Raw genomic sequence first — 19780 nt, 5'->3', positions numbered from 1 at the left:
TAACTGGAGTCCAATACTCAGAGTTGTGCTTTCTGGGGATCATTGCCATTAGCACCACCTGATACCTTAGTATTCCCACTTTTAAAAATAATGAATTGGGAGAAGGTCTATTTTCTACAAACTCAATATTTCTTCTCCTATGAGGAGATGAAAACTTGTGCTATCAGTGTCAAGTGGTGAAACTCTCCAGAGACTGCTGTGGCGCCGTTCCTGATATAGCCAATGAGTCACATTACATCCTGCATTCCACTTACGCACGTAGCTACTTGCCTAGTCCCCTCAGGATTTTCTTTTCCAGTTTTTGTTCTCTATGAGCAGCAGTGGACTCCTTTGATCCGGAGGCATCCCCAGAAGCGATGTGTTCTTTCTCAGCCTCATCATGGACATCTTCATATTCGCCATCCTCGTTATTAAATGATTCTCCTTTCTCAGGTTTGTCTGTAACTTTAGCGTTTCTGTCCTCCACCAGATTGGCAGCTGACCCATAGGTTTTAATAATGTCCTCCAGCTGTCGGCTCAGTTCTTCAGATATATCACACAGCTTTATTTCTGGCAGGGAATGAGCTGCATTCTCAGGGGACAGAGGCCTGGGAGGCGATCTTTCATTTTGTTTCTCTAATCCATTCTGAGTAGGGAGCAAGTCAGAGCTGTTTATGGGCAATGATGGCTGGTCTTCAGGTTGATGACTGGCATCTTCACTGATAACCTTGATGATCTGGTCATCCTCCATTCTTGAGGTATTACCTGGTAGCAAAGAGAGTTACATTTTGAGCACAACCACGTATGATCAAGAAGAGATTAAATGAAAACTGGCAGAATTTTAGCAGTATTTTTACTGCTTTTCATTTAAAAGAACATATCTCAAAGCACTTTATAGCAAAAATGGATGCACTGAACCTGATTGCTGAAAACAACAGAACAATATAGCAGTAAATCAATAAAATGATTCAGTAAAATCAATTCATTTAAAACCAGACATTCACAATGAGGTCTACAATAAGGAACAATTTGTCATAAACTAATTATTATTTTGTTTTCAAGCAAGGAGAGCAATAGGCCTTTTTAACAGAGATATTATAGCATTGATTATTACAATTTTTACATTTACTTCTGCATTACTTGTTACTGATGCTGATGCTGAGGGTATGAAATGCCTTAGAGCAGTGGTTCTCAACCTTAGGGTCTACAGATATTTTGGCCCTCAACTCCCAGAAATCCTAACAGCTGGTTAATTGGGTGGGATTTCTGGGAGTTGTAGGCCAAAACATCTAGGGACCCATAGATTGAAAACCACTGCCTTAGGAGATGTTGGTTGACTGGTTCTCTTATGGTCCTTCACCTATAAGCTTTTTTGGCTATGACCAGTGAGAGCTGTAGGTCACATGATGCTCATCCCAGGCCTATACCAATCACTAGGATTTCAAACAGAGAACTAGCAATGCAGAGAGAGGAGTGTCTTCTCTTTGCTTCTCTCTGCTGCCAGAACTGAGTCCACGGAGCCCATTACATGGCGTGGGACAACTTCCGACAGGACTCCATGGAGCCCCCTTCTGACAGTGGAGAGAAGCGGAGCCCAGAGTACTTTTAAAGGAATTGCTTGTTTACCCAATGCCTAATAGAATTAGTTTTATTTGTCATTGTGCTATTGCACAATGAAATTACGTGCCTTCTCCCACACACACCATGAAACAACACACCTATCCCTCCACACCCCCACCACCACACAGCCTCCAATGCCACATCAGTGTGAAACCATGGAGTTCAACATAGCCACAGCTCTAGGATAAAAGCTATCCTTCAGTTTGTTTGTCCTTGTCTTTGTCACCTTGTACCATTTGCCAGATGGCAATAATAATAAAAAGAATATGCTGGGTGAGATGGATCCCCAAGAATGCTCTGAGCTTTCTTAAGGCTGTGGAACCTATAAGGTTCTTCCAAAGAGGGGAAAGGGCAACCAATGATTCTCTGTGTAGCAGTAGTAACCTTTTGGAATGCCTTCCTAGCTGTCACTGTGCAGTTACCAAACCATGCGCAGATGCAGTAGGACAGGACACACTCCATAGCACAGTGGTAGAAAGTAATTAAAGAACGTGAGAAGGTAGCAGGGAAAGATGGATCTAAAAGGGGGAAACAATGGGGGAAGGCAGAGGACGGATTCTGAAGGGAGAGAACAGAGCCTGATATTTCCCTCTTCTGTTCCACACTTTTCCCTGCTGTCCTCTGCTTTATCCCTACCCATCTGACTGGAATCAGTAATGCCAGCTAGGACACAAGTGATGGTGGGTGAATGGTTAGAACAGGTCCCTTCCTTGGGTCTTAAACAAGTTGGCTTTGGCCCTAGGAAGGGCTTATCTTGGCCTGCCAGCACAAAGTTGACTCTCAGTGAAAGATCTGGACACTCATGCCACTAATTGGCAACTTATTCTTATACAATCTGTGGACTTATTTAAATATTTATATATTGCATTTTATTTAATTGTTTATTTAAAAACCCTCTAGACAGTATATAATAAAAACAATAGACTCACAAATAAAGGGGAAAGGACACGTGAACACATCATGGGTCTGTCAAGCCCAGTATTAAGCTCTTTAGCTGCCTAGCAGAGTTTTATATAAACTTGTTATCTAAAGTTCTTTACCTGGAAATGCCAGAGAGTAAACAGCGCATTCTCTCAAGCACTTTATGTTATGTCTCCTGTTTTTAATGGCCTAGTGTTTCTTGTGTATTCCAGCCAGAGCCTGGAAAATATCTTTTTTTTGAAATACAATTCCCGAAGTCTTCCAGTTATCATGATCGGTAGCAAGATGGCAGGGGCATTCTGGGAATTGGACTTCAAACAAGTAACTTTTCAAAGCTCTGCCTACAACTTATTCAATTTCTCACTTACTACTCTTTTCTTGCCTTATACTCGTTCTATAATATTTGTGCATATGGGATTTGTGCCAGCACTTGGCTTGTCCCTGCCACTTACCTGTCAGCTTCCAAGTTGAGGGGTTACAGTGCCATTCCCTCAACCAAGGCTGAATTATCAATGGTATCATTGTAACAAATGCTCCTGAGTCCTTAGTGACAGAAAGTCCCTATGCTTTTTTGTATGGTGATGTTGTCAAGATAGGATGGAAGAAGCTGTAGATCCCTCCCACATAGCTGGTAGTGTTTACTGTCAGGGTATTGTGTATTGTGAAATGTTAAAATCAATCTGGGTTATTAGAAATGCCTTATGTGTTAGTTTTTCCGGCAAGGCATTTCAGCAGTTATGGAGTTAATGAGAGTCTGCTATGATTGATGTATCACAGGACCAATGGGGTCAAGTTTGTTTTGACCGGGACTTTCTTTCTTGTTCCTGTGGAATGCAGAGGAGTTTCCTGAGCAGAAGAGCAGTGTCTGTGTGTGTGCAAGAGCATTCATGGAGAGAAGGACTGATTTGCTCTATTTTGTATATAGTCTTGTAAATAAAGATTGATTGCCGTTGGATTTCCAACCGATCCCTCGTCTACTGGAGTGTGTTTGTCCAGTGCTGTTTTTCCACACCGGGAGACAGTCTGGAGAGAAGGAGGTGAATTTTTGGATTTCACTCTGCTACCCTTCATCCCCTGACACTTACTGGGCCTTTCCCAACTGCAGAGCAAGTCAAGAGATGAGATGTTGTTGTGGCTGTTTCTGAGATGGGAGTCTTAGTAATATGGAAATCGTTAAAGTGGCTCCCTTCTTTGGGTCTGAAAGAAGCTGACTTTGGCCCTAGGAAGGACTTTTCTTGGCCTGGTAGCATTGCCAAGCTTTCCAATGAAAGTCCAGACACGCATAGGCACACAAAAGGGAGCCTTGCTTGGAACTGCCTTGAAACCCATAGGAATGATATCCCATCACTACTGAAATGTTTTATGGCCCCTTAAAAAACTTATATGTGTGTGATAGTTTCAGTATCAGAATGAAACAAGTAGTGCTGAACCCTCCACCTGTTTAAACAGTACTTTTGTTTAAAGAGAAAGCAATGTTGTGCTTGATGGGAGGCATGTCTGGTCCCACCAGTAAGTACTGGATTGCACGGCTTCTCTCTCAATTCATGCACATTCCCCATAATATTGGTATTAATGAGTTGTGTTGTTGCAAACCAAACTACTAGGGAAATGTTCTGCATTTTTCCTCTCAAACCAGAAGCAGCTCATAGCTCCCATATCATCAGGATGTTACATTAAATGCCTTCAAAGTCTTACCCTTGCCTATAAAGAATCTCTCCAAGGTCCTGAACTCTATTCCTCAATAGAGGGAAGCACCTTGGATAATAGTGGGATCCCCAGTGGCACAATAGGTTAAACCCTTGTGCCGGCAGGACTGCTGGCCGACAGGTTGGCAGTTCGAATCCAGGGAGAACAGATGAGCTCCCTCTTTCAGCTCCAGCTCCATATGTGGGGACATGAGAGAAGCCTCCCACAGGATGGTAAAACATCCAGGCGTCCCCTGGACAACGTCATTACAGATAGCCAATTCTCTCACACCAGAAGCGACTTGCAGTTTCTCAAGTTGCTTCTGACATGGAAAAAAACCCTTGGATAATTTTTAATTTTTTAGAGTTCATCAAAACCTGAAATGAATTCACCATTCCACTGACATGAAAACCAGCAGCCACCATTGCCACAAGCCCACTGGCTCCCAACAGCATGACTGGGTTGCAATTGCTTGTGCATCTAAATTCATGTACCATGCACCTTGGATCTCAGGTATGTCTATTGGATTTTTTCATGACAATATGCATTACATGAGTATCTGGGACAATTATACACAACCAGACAAGCATATTCAACACCTGGGAAAGCATAATGAAGCCTATTTTTTTGTTGGTATAGACTCATGCATGAATTCTGCAGTATTTCATCGGTCTCAGGGGTGCTAATCTGAATTTTGTGTTGTGACCAACAAAGCTATTTTGTAGCCACTCTAGGCACTAAGATACCAACCATACAGTCTCCTCCTTCTATAAAAGATCAACATATTAAAATAGCTTTAAATAATTTGATAGTAGTAATCCTAAATGTTCAGAGAACAATGTTCCATTTAGCCAGTTCCCAAGGTTCAAATACTCTACTCCTCAAGAATTCAAGACACATTTGAAATGAATTCACCACTCCACAAGACACACATATTTGGAAATAAACATTACCCATCCAGATTGTACATTTAAATCAGGGATAAGGCTGACACTTCAGACTACTTTGCATTAATTTATCCTCAAGAAAAAAATATTATTTATTATTAGATATAATTACTTGTTTTCTCCAATGTAACTCTGTCATCCCCAGTTTACCAAGTCCATGACATTCTCACTGATAATAGTGGTTTTAGTGACTGGAGGCTTCCATGTCAGTTACACTGTTCAACTGTCCTGGGTTTTAGTCAGAAGGCTGGATGGCCATCTGTTGGGGGTGCTTTGAATGCAACTCAACGATTCTATGATTGTAGTGGTCCATAGACTGAAGCTTGTCCGCAAGTTATAATGAGATGGGGTTCTTTAATATTTTATTTTTTTACTTTTAGTGTGTTTTTAACAAGGTAATTATGTTGTGCTATATTGTTGAAGGTGTCTATTTGGTTTATTGTCTGTATGGTTTCTTTATGGCAGTTGAATGTTTGCCTTACATGTTGGAAATCGCTCTGAGTCCCTTTGGGGAGATAGGGTGGTATACAAATAAAGTTTATTATTAAGTTTATTATAGGTCTCCAGCAAGATTTCAGGAAAGAAAGAAACAGTTAATGGGCACAAATGTGCGTTTAGTTTTGAATGTGTTTTCAATTTTATGGATTTATACTGAGAATTTTCAATACCGTTGATATTTAATTATGTTTGAATGTTTGTAGATTTTAAATGGTATTGAAATGCTTTTAATGTAAGCTGTTTTGAGTCTCCTTTGTAGAGAGAAAAAGTGGGATATAAAAATTCATAATCATGAACATAATAGTTTGGGCAATACCTGAAACATTGGGGAGGGACTCTTCCAGGCACTCATATCATATAGATGAAGAAATACTAATGTAGAGTGAGAAAAGAAAATCATTAAGCAAGCTGTATCATCAGCACATTGGTTCTCCCTTAGTTAAACACCATGCTGCAACACAGCACAGTGTTTAACTAAGCAAACATCATTAACTGTCAGCAAACCCTGCCCAGGTCTTGAAGACTCGGGGCAGTGGCTTCCTTGAAACAAAATGAGATTCCCCCCCCCTCCCTGTGACACTAGAAAATGTATAGAGTAGACAAATACTAAATGGGAGAAAGATGTGGATTTTTTTTCTTTGAAGAATCTAGCCTGTAGGGTGTTTGAATGAGGAAGCAACATTTGTAAAATTGTTTACACACAATATTTCTTTCTGCAATCACTTGTGGCCCTGAAGCTTGGCCCACTTTCCGATTTCAACAGTTATAACTTTTATCAGCTGTAACCTACAGTGTGATTATTAGCTTTACAAGCTAAAGAGCACTATATTTCTTTATAAAAATATTGCTTTCGTATTCTCTGTAGGTCATATTATGTTTCTCTCTTGCTGTCTTATACTAGCACATGAAGACAGAGTGCTCATCTCCAAAATGAGTCAACCAACTATATCAAAGGTTTTCCTGATAACACTGGACTTTAATTTTATTTTTAAAAGGGTGTTTTCCACTTCAGAGTTAGTAAGAAACTACTTGGTCAAATCCTCCCTTGTTAGTATTGATGTATCTAAATGAGACTCATTTATCTGTGCTGAACTAAGTGATCAATCTAAAGGAGGTTCTGGATGTTTGTTTTTTTAAAATAGGGGGATTGGAAAATTGAACAGGGATCAGTATTCCTTTAATATAGTGGTTCTCAACCTGTGGGTCCACAGATGTTTTGGTATTCAACTCCCAGAAATCCTAACAGCTGGCTGGGATTTCTGGGGGTTGTAAGTCAAAACACCTAGGGACCCACAGGTTGAGAACCACTGCTCTAATATAACACAATATCATTGAAGCTTTATACTGTGCCATTAGAGACAACATGGTTTTGTGTTAGGGGGGAATTCAGATTCTTCCTCAGCTAGCATACTGTTCTGAATATTTACTTTGAGAGTGGTGAACTTGTGGCCTTCCAGATGTTGTTGAATTGTATCCCACATCAACCCTTAACATTGGGTCACCTGGCTTTGGCTAGTTGGAATTGTGTTCTAACACCACTTGAAGGAGTCCACGTACCCCTGATATAAACGAAACTGGCTGTATATTGCACAGGTATTCATGGCAAAATATGGAGTGTGATATTGGTTTTCTACCAAATTAGGGCCTCAATAAACATAATTTGCCATAACATCGATAAATAATAATAAACTGTGGTATGCAAAAAATCTGGAAACCAGTTACGATACTGCTCATGTGCTGGGAGGGCAAAACACGACAGCTTGCATGTTCATATAAAGACAGTTACATGTCAATGCAAACAGTTTTCTATTTTAAGATATGAAAACTGTCATCAAAATGTTGTCCAGATATATAGGAATGCCAAACACATTCTTTTGATATGGCCAAGAATGGAACAGTCATCTAAGCTATGCATAAAGAAAGAAAGAAAAGTGTACTTGATCTAACAAAACCACCACAATGGCGTGTGTGTATATATATATATATATATATATATATATATATATATATATATATATATATAATATATGTAGAGAGAGAGAGAGAGTCAACTGTAAACTAAGGTAAGGCCTTTCACACAACATGATATGATTTCATTTTAATCACCATGATTGCATCTAATGGAATTCTGAAGCTTATAGTTCAATGAGTCATTACAGCAGATCTCTAGCTGAGAATTCTGAATGCATCTCACTACACTGCAAATCACAGGATTACACAGGATGTTGCCGTGGCAGTTAAAGTGGAATCATAGTGCTCCAACTGTGTAGTGTGAAAAGGTTCTTACTTACCAATGTGCTCCTAAACTGTAATCCAAAATAATCACGTATGGGTGAACTCATGCAACAGGGAAAAACAAACAATAACAACAAAGGAACTTTTTCTCCTCAACTTTTCATTCAGGTTTTTAAAATAATTATTTGAACCTTCTATGCGTCATTTTTCCAACTGCTGGGTTCATGTTATGCATGAGTATAGGAAATGACCTTATACAGTTCTGACTATTGATCCATCTTGCTTAACATCCCCAAACCTGCTGCCTAGATGGTTTCGCTAATGCCTCTCATACTTGATCATTTCCCATGCTGATGGAAATCGGTGAGCAGAACATCTATGTTGCCAGCTATGACTGACTTTCTCATGTGCATTCCTAGGCATCAAAGCTGGCACTTCACTAGGAGCCCACCCCTCCAGCATTTCTATGCACCACTCCACCATTGTCCTATTATAGGAATATTTAATCAATGAAGTGCATGGGTTCCTGGAAACTATTCCTTTAACAGAAAATGTGTGACCAGAGGGAAAAATAATATGGAAATTAAAGGGATAGGTTACTACTCCACAATAAAGAAGAGTAATTCATGTATTAGGATTTTAAAATTCAAAACAAGTAATATTTGCATGTGAAATGAACCAACCTAGTCATGTAAATCCCAAAAATGCAAACAAAAACATTTTTCAGTTTCGACAGACTATTTGAAGACCTCTTTCAAAATACAAGGAAGTCTACCATTGTAAATTAGTGAAAGATATGACACTGATAAAAAAGATTCAGGGGAGAAGAATATGAGTTTGCCTTGTTCCTAGGAACAGCAATTTTCCTTATGTGTTTTTGATTGTAATTGAAAACTAGAAAAGGATAGGGGAGAGGAAAGATTGAGGAAAACAATCAGATTTCTCAATTTTAGAGCTCTTCATCTGGGGTTCCAAAACTATCTGGAAAGCAAATATTATATGGAGATTAGAGAACAATAGTAATCTTGTAATTGTGTTACCTAAAAGTTGCCTAAAACTTTGTGCCAATGTAAGTTACATTGGTGATACTTCTTAGCAAATCAGATGCTATATAGAAGACTAATAATGACCTTATACGATGCAGAGAATGAGCATCTTCTCCCCGCTTCTCTTCTCTACTGGCATGGAGTCTCCCGGAGCCCATCACATGACTTAGGGATATTGTACTTCTGGCAGGCCTCTGTGGGGCTCTGTGCCAGCAACGCTGCAGCACAAGAGCCCAGAGTTAGGTGTACTCTCCTCATTGACAAACCTGAATCCTTATTGAAGAACAGAAGAGGGACCAAAAAGGAAGTGGAGACAGACGGAAACATTGTGAGAAGAGAGACTATGGGCCCTGATGGAAGGTAACAGAGGCTTATGGCTCCCTTTGTTGCCTCATGATTGCCCCACAATGGCCCCTGCTGCCCCCCGTTTTACCCCTGCTCATCTGATATGATCTTAAACAATGCTTCTAAACATCAAACTACACAATACTTTTAACATGTAGCTGGCAGTTAGATAATATTTTCTTGCTTCCTGAAGAGTAGATTCATGGGGAAAAAGATCCTAGCATGGGAGAGACTATCAATCCTTGCCACAAATGGTGATCCTAATCCAAGATGGCCTGCAGTTTTCATTGCCAAAAAGTGATAATTGGTTTCAATATTTTGACAATAAAGCAATGAAAGTTTTTTTAATTGTGTCAAAAGCAAATTGAGAACATACAGCTAGTCACTTCTGGTGTGAAAAAATCAGCCGTCTTTAAAGATATTGTCCAGTTGGACAGAGAGCAAGGTAGATGCAGAAAACTAAAGCCTTTTTTTGGTTGGATCCACACTGCCATTAAATTCAGTATCTGAACCCAGATTATCTGCTTAGAATTGGATTGTATGCATCTACACTGCCATATAATCCAGTTCAAAGCAGATAATTTGAATTCAGAAACTGGGTTATATGACAGTGTAGATGGGGGGGGGGCCTTTGGTTCCCTCTCATATTCTATTGTCTAGCTTAATCCTCACATTCCTAAACATATGAAATAGATGTCTCAAACTCCTAAGCATTTCAGAAATGAAGAAAACAATATTAGAAAAGTAGATTCAAGGAAGAAAAGATCTTGTTTGATTCTGTTCCTCTTGACTCTAAATTACCACAGGTAGGCCCAGCTGGATTTACTCTCTCTCTCTGCGTGTGTGATAGGGTCTTAGCTGCCAACTCCTGTTGTGCCGGCTGAGCAATCAACAGATTGTGATTGATGAAGCTCTCTCTTTGTCATCTTATGACTGTAGCCTCTTCAATAAGTGTTAAAACATGTTAAAGCAGAAATTCTTAGAACTCTGGCTGGCAGAACACCCACTACCTCTAAATGGCCTCTTAGTCTATAGCAAAAGGCCTTTTCTGCTGGATGGGGGATTCTTAGCTATGCCAAATAAAGACATTGTGGAGCTGTTCAGCTTCTCCTCCTTAACGTTTTTGTCTCCAATAAGAATAAAAACTGAAAGCAGTGGAAAAATCTGGAAAGGTTACAAATGGAAGATTCTAATGTTTGAGCCATCTTACCCAAAGAAAATTGTATCCTTCAACATTTCTCAGATGAAAATTGAGATGCATATGGCTAAGCAATATCAGTATATGATTCCAGAATGTTTTTTTTATCATATCAGAAGCAAATTGAGAATATACTGCACGTAGCTTCTGGTATGAGAAAATCAGCCATCTACAAAGACATTGCCCAGGAGATACCCAGATGTGCTACCATCCTGTGGGAGGCTTCTTTCATGTCCCCGCATGGGAAGCTGGAGCTGACAGATGGGAGCTCACCCTGTCTCATAGATTTGAACCACTGACTTTCAGGTCAGGAGTTCAACCCATTGCGCCACTGTGGCTCCGATTCCAGAATGAGGAAGAACATACGAGCTAATCCAGGATGTTGCAGTTTGCTTTTTCCTGAGCCTACTTTCCCTCCCCATCTCTAATGAGTTAATTGAGCAAAAACTGCTTTTGCATTTTAACTCAATTACAGCAACTGAAGTCAGACAGGAAAAAGAGGAAAGAGACAAAGAGAAGAAATGAGCTCCAGTGGCATGTCAGCCTCACATCACTAGGAAGCAAAAGGCCACAAGCTCCAACAGATGCCGATTCCAAGAAGCATTGAGGGCTGCCCATTATAACGTACATGTCGTAATTTACTATTATGCACATACAGCTTCAGCCTATGCCCAGCTTCAGTCTATGCACTCATTTATAGACAGTCCAATAGAATTACAATCCATATATGGTACATTACAAATCATTTGTGCAGAGCCGCTGTGCTGTTGCCCGTATATAACATTCTTATCAGAACGTTAAATCCCTCTTTCCCTCTCCCTCTCCCTCTATAAATATAAAATCAGGGTCAACTAACGACTTTTGTTGTTTATCTTCAAGTCATGTCTGATTTATTGCAACCCTAAGGATGATCCAATCACAGGGTTTCTTGGCAAGATTTCTTTGGAGAGGGTTGGCCATGGCCTTCCCCTGAGGCTGAGAGTGTATGACAGGCATCTGAAGTACTCCCTTTAAAGGATATTTTGTGACAATACCTTTCTCCCTCTAGTGCTATAATGTAAAACACTTGTACTATAAAACAGAGCTTGGGCAGTTACTTTTGAACAGTAATTAATTATGCAATTCATTATAGATCTCTCACAGTAAGTCATTACAGTTTTAAAGAGTAACTTATTGCATTGCTTGTTGTAGTAGAATTACTTTTGAAATACCTAAAGATCAGTAAAATCCCATGTGCATAAAACCTTGGAAATTTTACTCAAGAAGGGCCTTTAAATGCAGGTTACTAACTGGGGCCAGATATAGGGAACACACCATGCCCCTATTGAAGAAGTCCAACTGGCTTCCAATAAGTTTCCGGGCCTAATTCGAAGTGCAGGTTATCACCTACAAAGCCCTAAACGATTAGGGTCCAGCCTATCTTCGTGACCGCATCTCCCGCTATGAAACAGTGTGGACTCCCCGGATCGAGCGGGGAGGCCCTCCTCTTGGTCCCGGTTTTGTCTTAAGTGTGGTTGGTGGGGACGAGGGAGAGGGCCTTCTCAGTGGTGGCCTCCCGGCATTGGAACATCCTGCCCAGAGAAATTAGGCAAGTCCCTACACTGCAGAGCTTTCGGAAAGAATTAAAAATGTGGTTTTTCCAGCAGGCCTTTGATAATGTTTAAGGCAGTAAGTAGCTAGACTGATTACCAATAGCACTTTATGTCTACATTCTGATTGGTATACAGCTGGGATGCTAACCTAATTGGATCTTTTTAATTAATGGTATAGCCACATTTTACTGATTATTTTATTTACCCCAAATTGAGTTTGCTTTTGTTAATTTTATATGTGTGGTTTTCTGTAAATGTGTTACTGATTTTAAATGTTGATGTACTGTATTTTATATGTTGTGTGGTACCATCATGTGCTATTTCGTGAGCCATCCTAAGTCCCTAAGGGAGATGGTGGCAGGGTACAAATAAAGATTATTATTATTATTATTATTATTATTATTATTATTAAAAATAAGTGAAAATATAAACTAAAATTTTACAAATACTCATGTATTTACTTTTGAAATGTATCTTTTTAATGTCAGTTTTATTATTATTATTTTAAAAAAACTAATATTTTTCTTGCAGGCAGCTCCTTACTTCCAAGGTCGGATTTAAATTTCCCTTGCTAACTCCTTGCCTGATTTCTTTTTATAGCTTTTAAACAATTGACCGGCCTCAAAAAGAGGCTGCTGTTTTAAAAATGCACATTTTGGTTCTTCCTCTCTGTTGGTGGGATGAACTGTGAAAAATATCATTCTCCTTGTCACAAGGACTTTTTTCAGTAGAAGAGTTCAAGAGTTTTCAGGACTTGGCTATTTTTAGTTCTTGGCTCCCCCTCCCCTTGCCACCCCATGAATCCAGCACCTGCTCTGAAGTCACGGTTATTTTAAACTCCACAGAAAAACAAGAAAGGAAAAAGAGAACAAACAAAGACAGAAAAAAGAAAGATGATAGCAATTACTCAAGAGACTGACTTGATTCTTGATAAGCATCTGCAAAACAAGCAAACAGTGATTCCCACTATATGACTATTTCTCAGCAGAATCCTGTATGTATTTACTTGGAAACAAGTCAAATTGTGCTTGGTAAGACATATTGCTCAAGTACATTGGCTGTGGATTGCACCGTTGGTCATGGAGGACTAATTAAAATGTAAGCACTTGAGTGAAAAACATACAGTAGGCTTTTATTATAATTCATACTTGGAAGGGAAAAACAGCTTTGCTGGTATCCTGTTGATTTTTTAAATATAGATGTATTACATTTGCACCTGTTTAGATTCTGTAGGTTATTTCTACGACTGTTAAAACAGACCGTAGAAGGGGTATTCTAGATTTGTAATAAATTCAACAGGTATGGGTCACAAATGGAGATAAACTCTTAATACAGCTTCCTGCCTTGTACAATACATTCTCAGTTAACTGGCACCCATGGGGATTGGTAGATGCCAGATAAATGTAGTTTCCAGTTGTCTGAGAATTACTTTTTTTTAAAAGGCCTAATCAATACCCCATACTGTGCCATGCCATTAACTCTGTATTGACTTGATATTAATATTGAAATACAGTAATTAAAAGCAAATTAAAACTAATAAAGACAAACCTAACTTAATGTAACACATTTTACTTTGTGAACACAGTATGCAAATTTAGTTTTTAAAATTGCCAGTTACTTAAGAGCTTTGGTTGCTTGAGTTCCAGTTAACTGATTGTCTACTGTATTTTTTTATCTTCAGCATTATTCATAAAGTACTTTCATTTCACATGAGAACAAACTGCTTCCTTCTGGTTTGCCTTCCAGTTTCCTTAAACATCCACTTGACATTTGTTTCTTTTAGGGGGAGCTCCAGCAAGATTGACAATCTGAAGTCTTTCATCATACACTATCATTTGTATCAGGTTTAAAGGAAGAAACAAATGGCACTAAGACAGAAAACAACAGCAGTATTTCAATATGAGTGGCGAGAAAAGTCTTGGTCACACTTACCTGGGGTGAAAAAGAAGTGGAAGAGAAGAAAAAGCTAAGGGGTGGCCTCAAAGAAAGAGAGAGCAGGAGGATCAACAGCAGTGGGACACTTTCTTTATGTTCCTGCCAAGGGAAAGGGAGGGAGAAGAGGAGGGGAGGACACAGCAAGCAAGAGCACATGCTTGAATGGGAGCTTCCAGGACCCAAAGCAAAATAGACCAGGGCTCTGACCTTCCACAGCTGTGCAAAATGAAGACAGGCATTTCGGCAGGCGCAGCTCATGGGGCAGCCAAGGAAAAGCTGCACCTACTCCCTTTGTTCAGCTGTTAAAGCAATACAGACGTCTCCTGGTTGTGTTTGGTTAATGGTCCAGATAGTATTCTAAAATGCAAAGCTGTTTGTATGTTAGGAAACAGGCTGGCTGTTTTGCCATAAGATTTCCCAGTTGGAGGAAACCCCACTGCCTGGTTTCGTGGTGGTGAGCCTCTCTTGGATGCCAGGCTTTCAAGGAATAGGTAGCATGAGGTCCAGAAGCCATTTATTCTTGTTTGCCACTTCTGCTACTGCTTCAACCAAGGCTGAATAGTGTGCACAATGCTACTTCTGCAGTTACAATATCTAGAAATTTAAAATGCTTTGGGCTGACTCACTTACTTGAACCCTCTACAGTTCTTTTACTACTTTTCTTAAACTATCAAAAATTCCATTACATGTTTAGTCAGCATGGATACTTAAACTATAGTCAACCAAACATAGTGACGGATACCCCAATTTCTGTATATTCTTTTTGCATACAAAAAGAAAAATTGATTGACAAATTAATAGCATGTGCACGAATAGTTTTAGTGAGGGATTGGAAAGATAAAACAAAATGGACTCTGACAAATTGGTATAAGTATATAGTTGCCTTGTTTTCCCCCAAAATAAGACAGGGTCTTATATTAATTTTTGCTCCAAAAGATGTGTTAGGGCTTGTTTTCAGGGGCAGTCTTATTTTTCCAAATTGACTTTTAAAATGTACTATATCTAAAGCTTATTTTTGAAACAGGGCTCATATTTCAAGCATCCTCAGAAATGCTGAAAACTCATGATAGGTCTTATTTTCAGGGTAGGTCTTATTTTGGGGGAGACAGGGTAATACATTAAATGTGGAAATAACAAATTGCAAATGGAACAATATAGATAAAATTGAAAAGGTTACAATAATTAAGAGGATGTGGGAACCAGCTAGAAATTATTTTATCTAGAAAATGTGCTAAGGTGTGGAGTGGAAAAATTAAGATTGAGATTTCAAATGTAACTTCTGTAGTTTGCTGTATAAATTACATGTACAAGGAGGGGAGGGTGGGAGTGGGATAAAACAATAAAACAAAACAACCCCCCCCCCAAAATGGATATCCCAGTTTGATAGTTCTGAAAGGAGATTGGATACTTTCATGGAGGATGGGACTATTCATGGCTATTAGCTATGATAGATATTTACTTTCTCTAAATGGATGTCTGTGTATATCAGTTGCTAGGACATGAGTGGAATAATGCTCACCCATTCATGTCCTGTTGGTGGGCTTCCTATAGGCAAACAATTGGCTGCCATGAAAACAGAAAATTGTACTAGACAGGTCTTTTGACTGCTCCACTATAATATTTGCAATGTTCTTCTCAGCTTGGGGTAAATCAATAAATGGATGATGGGACAGATGAAGTCTATATTAAGATCCATGTGACAGTTCTAATTCTCTAACAAGGGCTAAATCTATTTTGGCCCTGGGAACTACAAGGTAATTTCTTTCTTCTCCCAACTTCAAGTGACCTGTTGGTCCATTCTAAAATCTGATACATGAGCATTGAAAACTGATTTTCTGATTTTCACACATTTATTCCAATTGTTTTAGCATAAAGCCATAGCAAACAACAAACAATACCATAAAACATTATAACAATTCCACAATGAGATAAAAAGGGCTTCTTACATTTCTTGCTCTTGTGACCTCTTTTTGTCCAAGAAATGTTCTCGCAACGCCATGTTTATAAGTATACAAAACTGGAATAAAAACCTAACATTTACTGATAATAAATCAGCATTTGCAAGGCTTGCTGAACAAGCTGGTTTATTTATTATTTATTTATTTCCCACATTTGTACCCTGCACTTCTCATCCTGAAGGGGAATCAGGGCGGCCTTACAACAGGCAACAATTTGATGACAACAACATATAATTCCAAAAATAAACAGTTACAATTAATACCAGACAATGAAAACATCAGTTATTAAAATATCAGTTAAAAACATGCAAATTAAAACCATCTTTTTGTGAAGTACACTGAAGCATTTTCTGCAGAGTCCACTGTAAATGCTGCACATTGTTGCTAACAGATTGTGCAAATGTCTAGGTGTCATTTAGAAACCTTTTACTGTTGCCAAATGTTTTGTGACTCCAAGACTGAGTTAAAGGATGAGGATCTATAGTTTAAGAAGCAGTGAGTTAAAACACATCATGTCCATATGCTAATGTCTAAAAATTGTAAAAGAACAAGTACACACAAACCATTACCTGAAAATCACCTAAGAATTAATAATTCTATTTAATAAAGGGAAGCCCAGGGAGAATTAGCTGGTCTGCTCAGTTCTTGCAAACTCAGTTCTTACAAACTCAGGTCAGCCATAGCTTCCTTCCTTGTCTATCTACCTACAATATGATCTTTCTCTTTTCCTACTACCTTCCACCCTACCAAGTGTTATTGTTTTTATAGTAAGCTTGGTCTTCTCATGATGTGTGCATGCCCAAAGTACAACAGCATCAATTTAGTTATCTTGGTTTCAGCGGAAGCTCAGGCCTGATTTGCATTTGGACACATTTGTCTTTTTAGCAGTTGACAATATCCACATTTCAAATCTGTTGATGCTCTTCCTATTAGCTTTCTTCATTGACATATTTCACAACCATGCATAGAAATAAGAAATATAATGATATAGACAATTCCACATTGACATTCAATGCTATATCTTTGCACATCAGTATCTAGACCTCACTGCAGTATCTATCCAGAAAGGCAGAAAAACTGCATTCCAAGGAAGCAACCTGAAATGTTTCTATGAGACAAAAGCTAAGGATATATAAATGTCCAGTCTTCCTTGTCTATGTACATACTGATTTATTATTGTAGTCTTGCTTTTTACCAGGATTCTAAGGCTAAACAGAGAAGATGAAGCCTCTGATTTTGAGGGAACTCTTGACCTAACTGGAAGTCAACCAGTCCCTGAAGTTTGTGCTATCTCTGTAGCTTCCATCTCTTTGTGATCCATACACTATCAAACTTCTCAAATGTATTCTCCATCTCACATTTACACCAGTTTACTTAGAGCAGCTCAGCACATAGACCAGCGTGGATGTCCAGCATACAAGGCAAATGAAAGATGGATGGAGGATGAGTATTCAGGCAACAATATAAGAAAGCAAGTTCACTAGTGAAAACAAGTGACTTGCTAAGGTGATGATTCTGAAGCCAGAAGCCTGCTGATGTCAGTCAATGAATCTTACAGGAGTTTGTTGATGAATGCTCAGTGAATCCTTGTGAAGCTAGGTGTGACTGTGAGTGAAAGGAGAGTGTTTGGAGTTGTCCTGATCAGCTCTGACAGTGAGGATGATGGGTTGTTGGAAGGGTGTTGGAATTGGAGACCAGTAGCTCCCAGCAGCCCTGCCAGCCTAGCTTAGTAATTGTAGAAGAGGTGCCTTCAGCAGTATCTACCACTTCCCAGCAGGAGGAGCAAGTAGAAGCCAGTACATCAGGGCAAGCTGATGAAGGGTTACATGCTCAATCCCTTTTAGACTACAGATGAGAGAGAAATAGACCCTACACAAGCAACACCTGAGAACATTGGATAAAAGGTTCTCAAGGTTTCAGTCCCATTGTAGGTGGCAACATCTTTGTTTCATGGTGTAATTCTGGACTTCGGATTATTGGCCTTGTTGACTCTGGACTGTACCATGGTTTCTGTGTTTTGGATTCTGGCTTTAACCTCGGTGTCTGCTAGCTTTCGATTGCTGGCTTTGTTGACTTTGGATTGGAATTCTGGTTTGCTGTTTGTTGCTTTGGAGCTCTTTTGGCATGACCATGGTAATTTTAACTCAGAACATGGAATTTATATCACTCCAAATGGCTACTGTCTGCTAAAACTATAGCACTGCAAGGACTTTAGCTTTCTATGTGTTAACATCAGGACTTTGCTTGATTCTTAGGTTTTTTATTTCACTGGAACTTGGCATAACATGGCAGGAGCCAGCACAGAAGATACTTTATGAATATTGTCTGAGGTGTTATTGTGTATGTGGATGTGATGTGGAGAAAAATGTGGTCAAGGCAATTGTGCATGTATGGATGCATCCAGACTCTAGTGAAGTCAAGAGCAGTCATGATGGGCCCATTATATCAAAGCAAAGCAGCTCTGGAACTTCTCAGTATCTGGATGTGAGATTTCATGGAAAACCTGCACCAAAACATGGAAGAAAGGGAAAGAGAGCAATATATTATAGACAAAGATACTACGATCTCTCTCTTCGTTTATATATATTTTATTTATTTCAACTCTTCCTTTAATTTTATATATATATATATATATATATATATATATATATATATATATATCTCAGCCATATCATCCACTTGAGATGTATTATTAAATAAATCATTTTATGAAATGTTCTTTCCAACATGCCATATAATCTGAGTCACAGCTGGGACTCGGGGAAGTCTGCAAGCAAGTGTCACTATTTCGCTATGTCTTTCTGAGTCAAAACTAAAGCTAGCTCCGGCCATGAGTCTTTTATATAGCAACATTTTTCTCTCCAAATATGTTGTTTATATACATAGTTTAAAAAAAGGATTTTGGTAGCTTCTTAGCTCCATTTTTCTTATATCACCATAAGAGCACATCTTTGCTTCATTGGGTTTAACCATTCACTATCAAATCAATTTCTATTATTTTGACTCTTAGCATTTGTCAATATAATGTTCTTATCTAAAAAAAAGACATCTATACTCTAGAAGCAACGTGCCAAAGCTCAATACTATGAAATTGATTTCTATTGATTTCTATTTTGGTGAGTCACCAGCACTCTTGGGCAAAGAAAGCTACAGACCTTGTAAAACTATAACTCCCGTGATCCCGCAGCATTGAGCCATGGAAGTTAAAGAGGTGTCACATGAATTCTACCGTGTAAAAGCACCCAGTATCTTAATTCGATGTTGGTATAGTACAATATTTTTCTCCTCATTTAAAGAATAAATAGTCTCAAACTGTTATAGTGGCGCATGGGAAGCTGGGCTAAGAAACATGATGAAGTAGGGAGACAAAATTATACTAGAAATCAGTTTATAACCAAATATCCAAGCTGTACAGTGTGCCAGCAACATCTAGTGGCTGCAGGCAGATTTACTGCAGATTTCCCACAGGCATAACCATGACTTTTAATCTATCATGCCTAGTTATTCCTGTTTGGTCTGAACTTTGAATCTAAATGCATTCTGGGCTTGGTGATCCAAAGTGTCCTGAATGAATTTGTGTGGTTGCTAAGAAAGACTTGGGGTGGGAATCATGCAATCCTCCAAATGTTCCTATAATTCTTCACCACTGTTCAGTCTTTAGGGCTGATGGGATTTGTAGTCCAACAATAGCTTGAAAATTGAACACTGCTCACTTGTGCATCTAAAGAAAATGCTGTTTTGAAAATGATCTCAGACTCTTGCTTGCAAGAGATAAGAGTAACTTTTATGGAGCTTTCTCTAGCCAGTGTAGTGTAGTGAT

General features: G+C 38.9%; 1 protein-coding gene and 1 long non-coding RNA gene across 2 annotated transcripts in view; one reads left to right on the top strand and one right to left on the bottom strand.

Moving 5' to 3' along the window:
- Positions 1-14252, bottom strand: part of txlnb (taxilin beta) — a 41306-nt gene extending 27054 nt beyond the window's left edge. Inside the window, exons 1-2 of the mRNA XM_008114498.3 lie at positions 14000-14252; positions 271-744 (exon numbers count right to left, since the gene is read on the bottom strand). Coding sequence (XP_008112705.2) covers positions 271-730 — 460 coding nt within the window. The 5' untranslated portion in view covers positions 731-744; positions 14000-14252. The remainder of the gene's footprint in view (positions 1-270; positions 745-13999) is intronic.
- On the top strand, positions 12604-15672 carry LOC103279434 (uncharacterized). Its single transcript, XR_506786.3, has 2 exons — positions 12604-13165; positions 13851-15672. It is a non-coding gene; the product is annotated as an uncharacterized LOC103279434 (long non-coding RNA).
- Positions 15673-19780: the final 4108 nt, after the last annotated feature.

Source organism: Anolis carolinensis, chromosome 1 (genome assembly GCF_035594765.1).
Source record: "Anolis carolinensis isolate JA03-04 chromosome 1, rAnoCar3.1.pri, whole genome shotgun sequence".
NCBI classification, from domain to species: domain Eukaryota; kingdom Metazoa; phylum Chordata; class Lepidosauria; order Squamata; family Dactyloidae; genus Anolis; species Anolis carolinensis.
The sequence above is the reverse complement of the archived record's forward strand: the minus strand, read 5'-3'. Positions and strand labels throughout refer to the sequence as shown.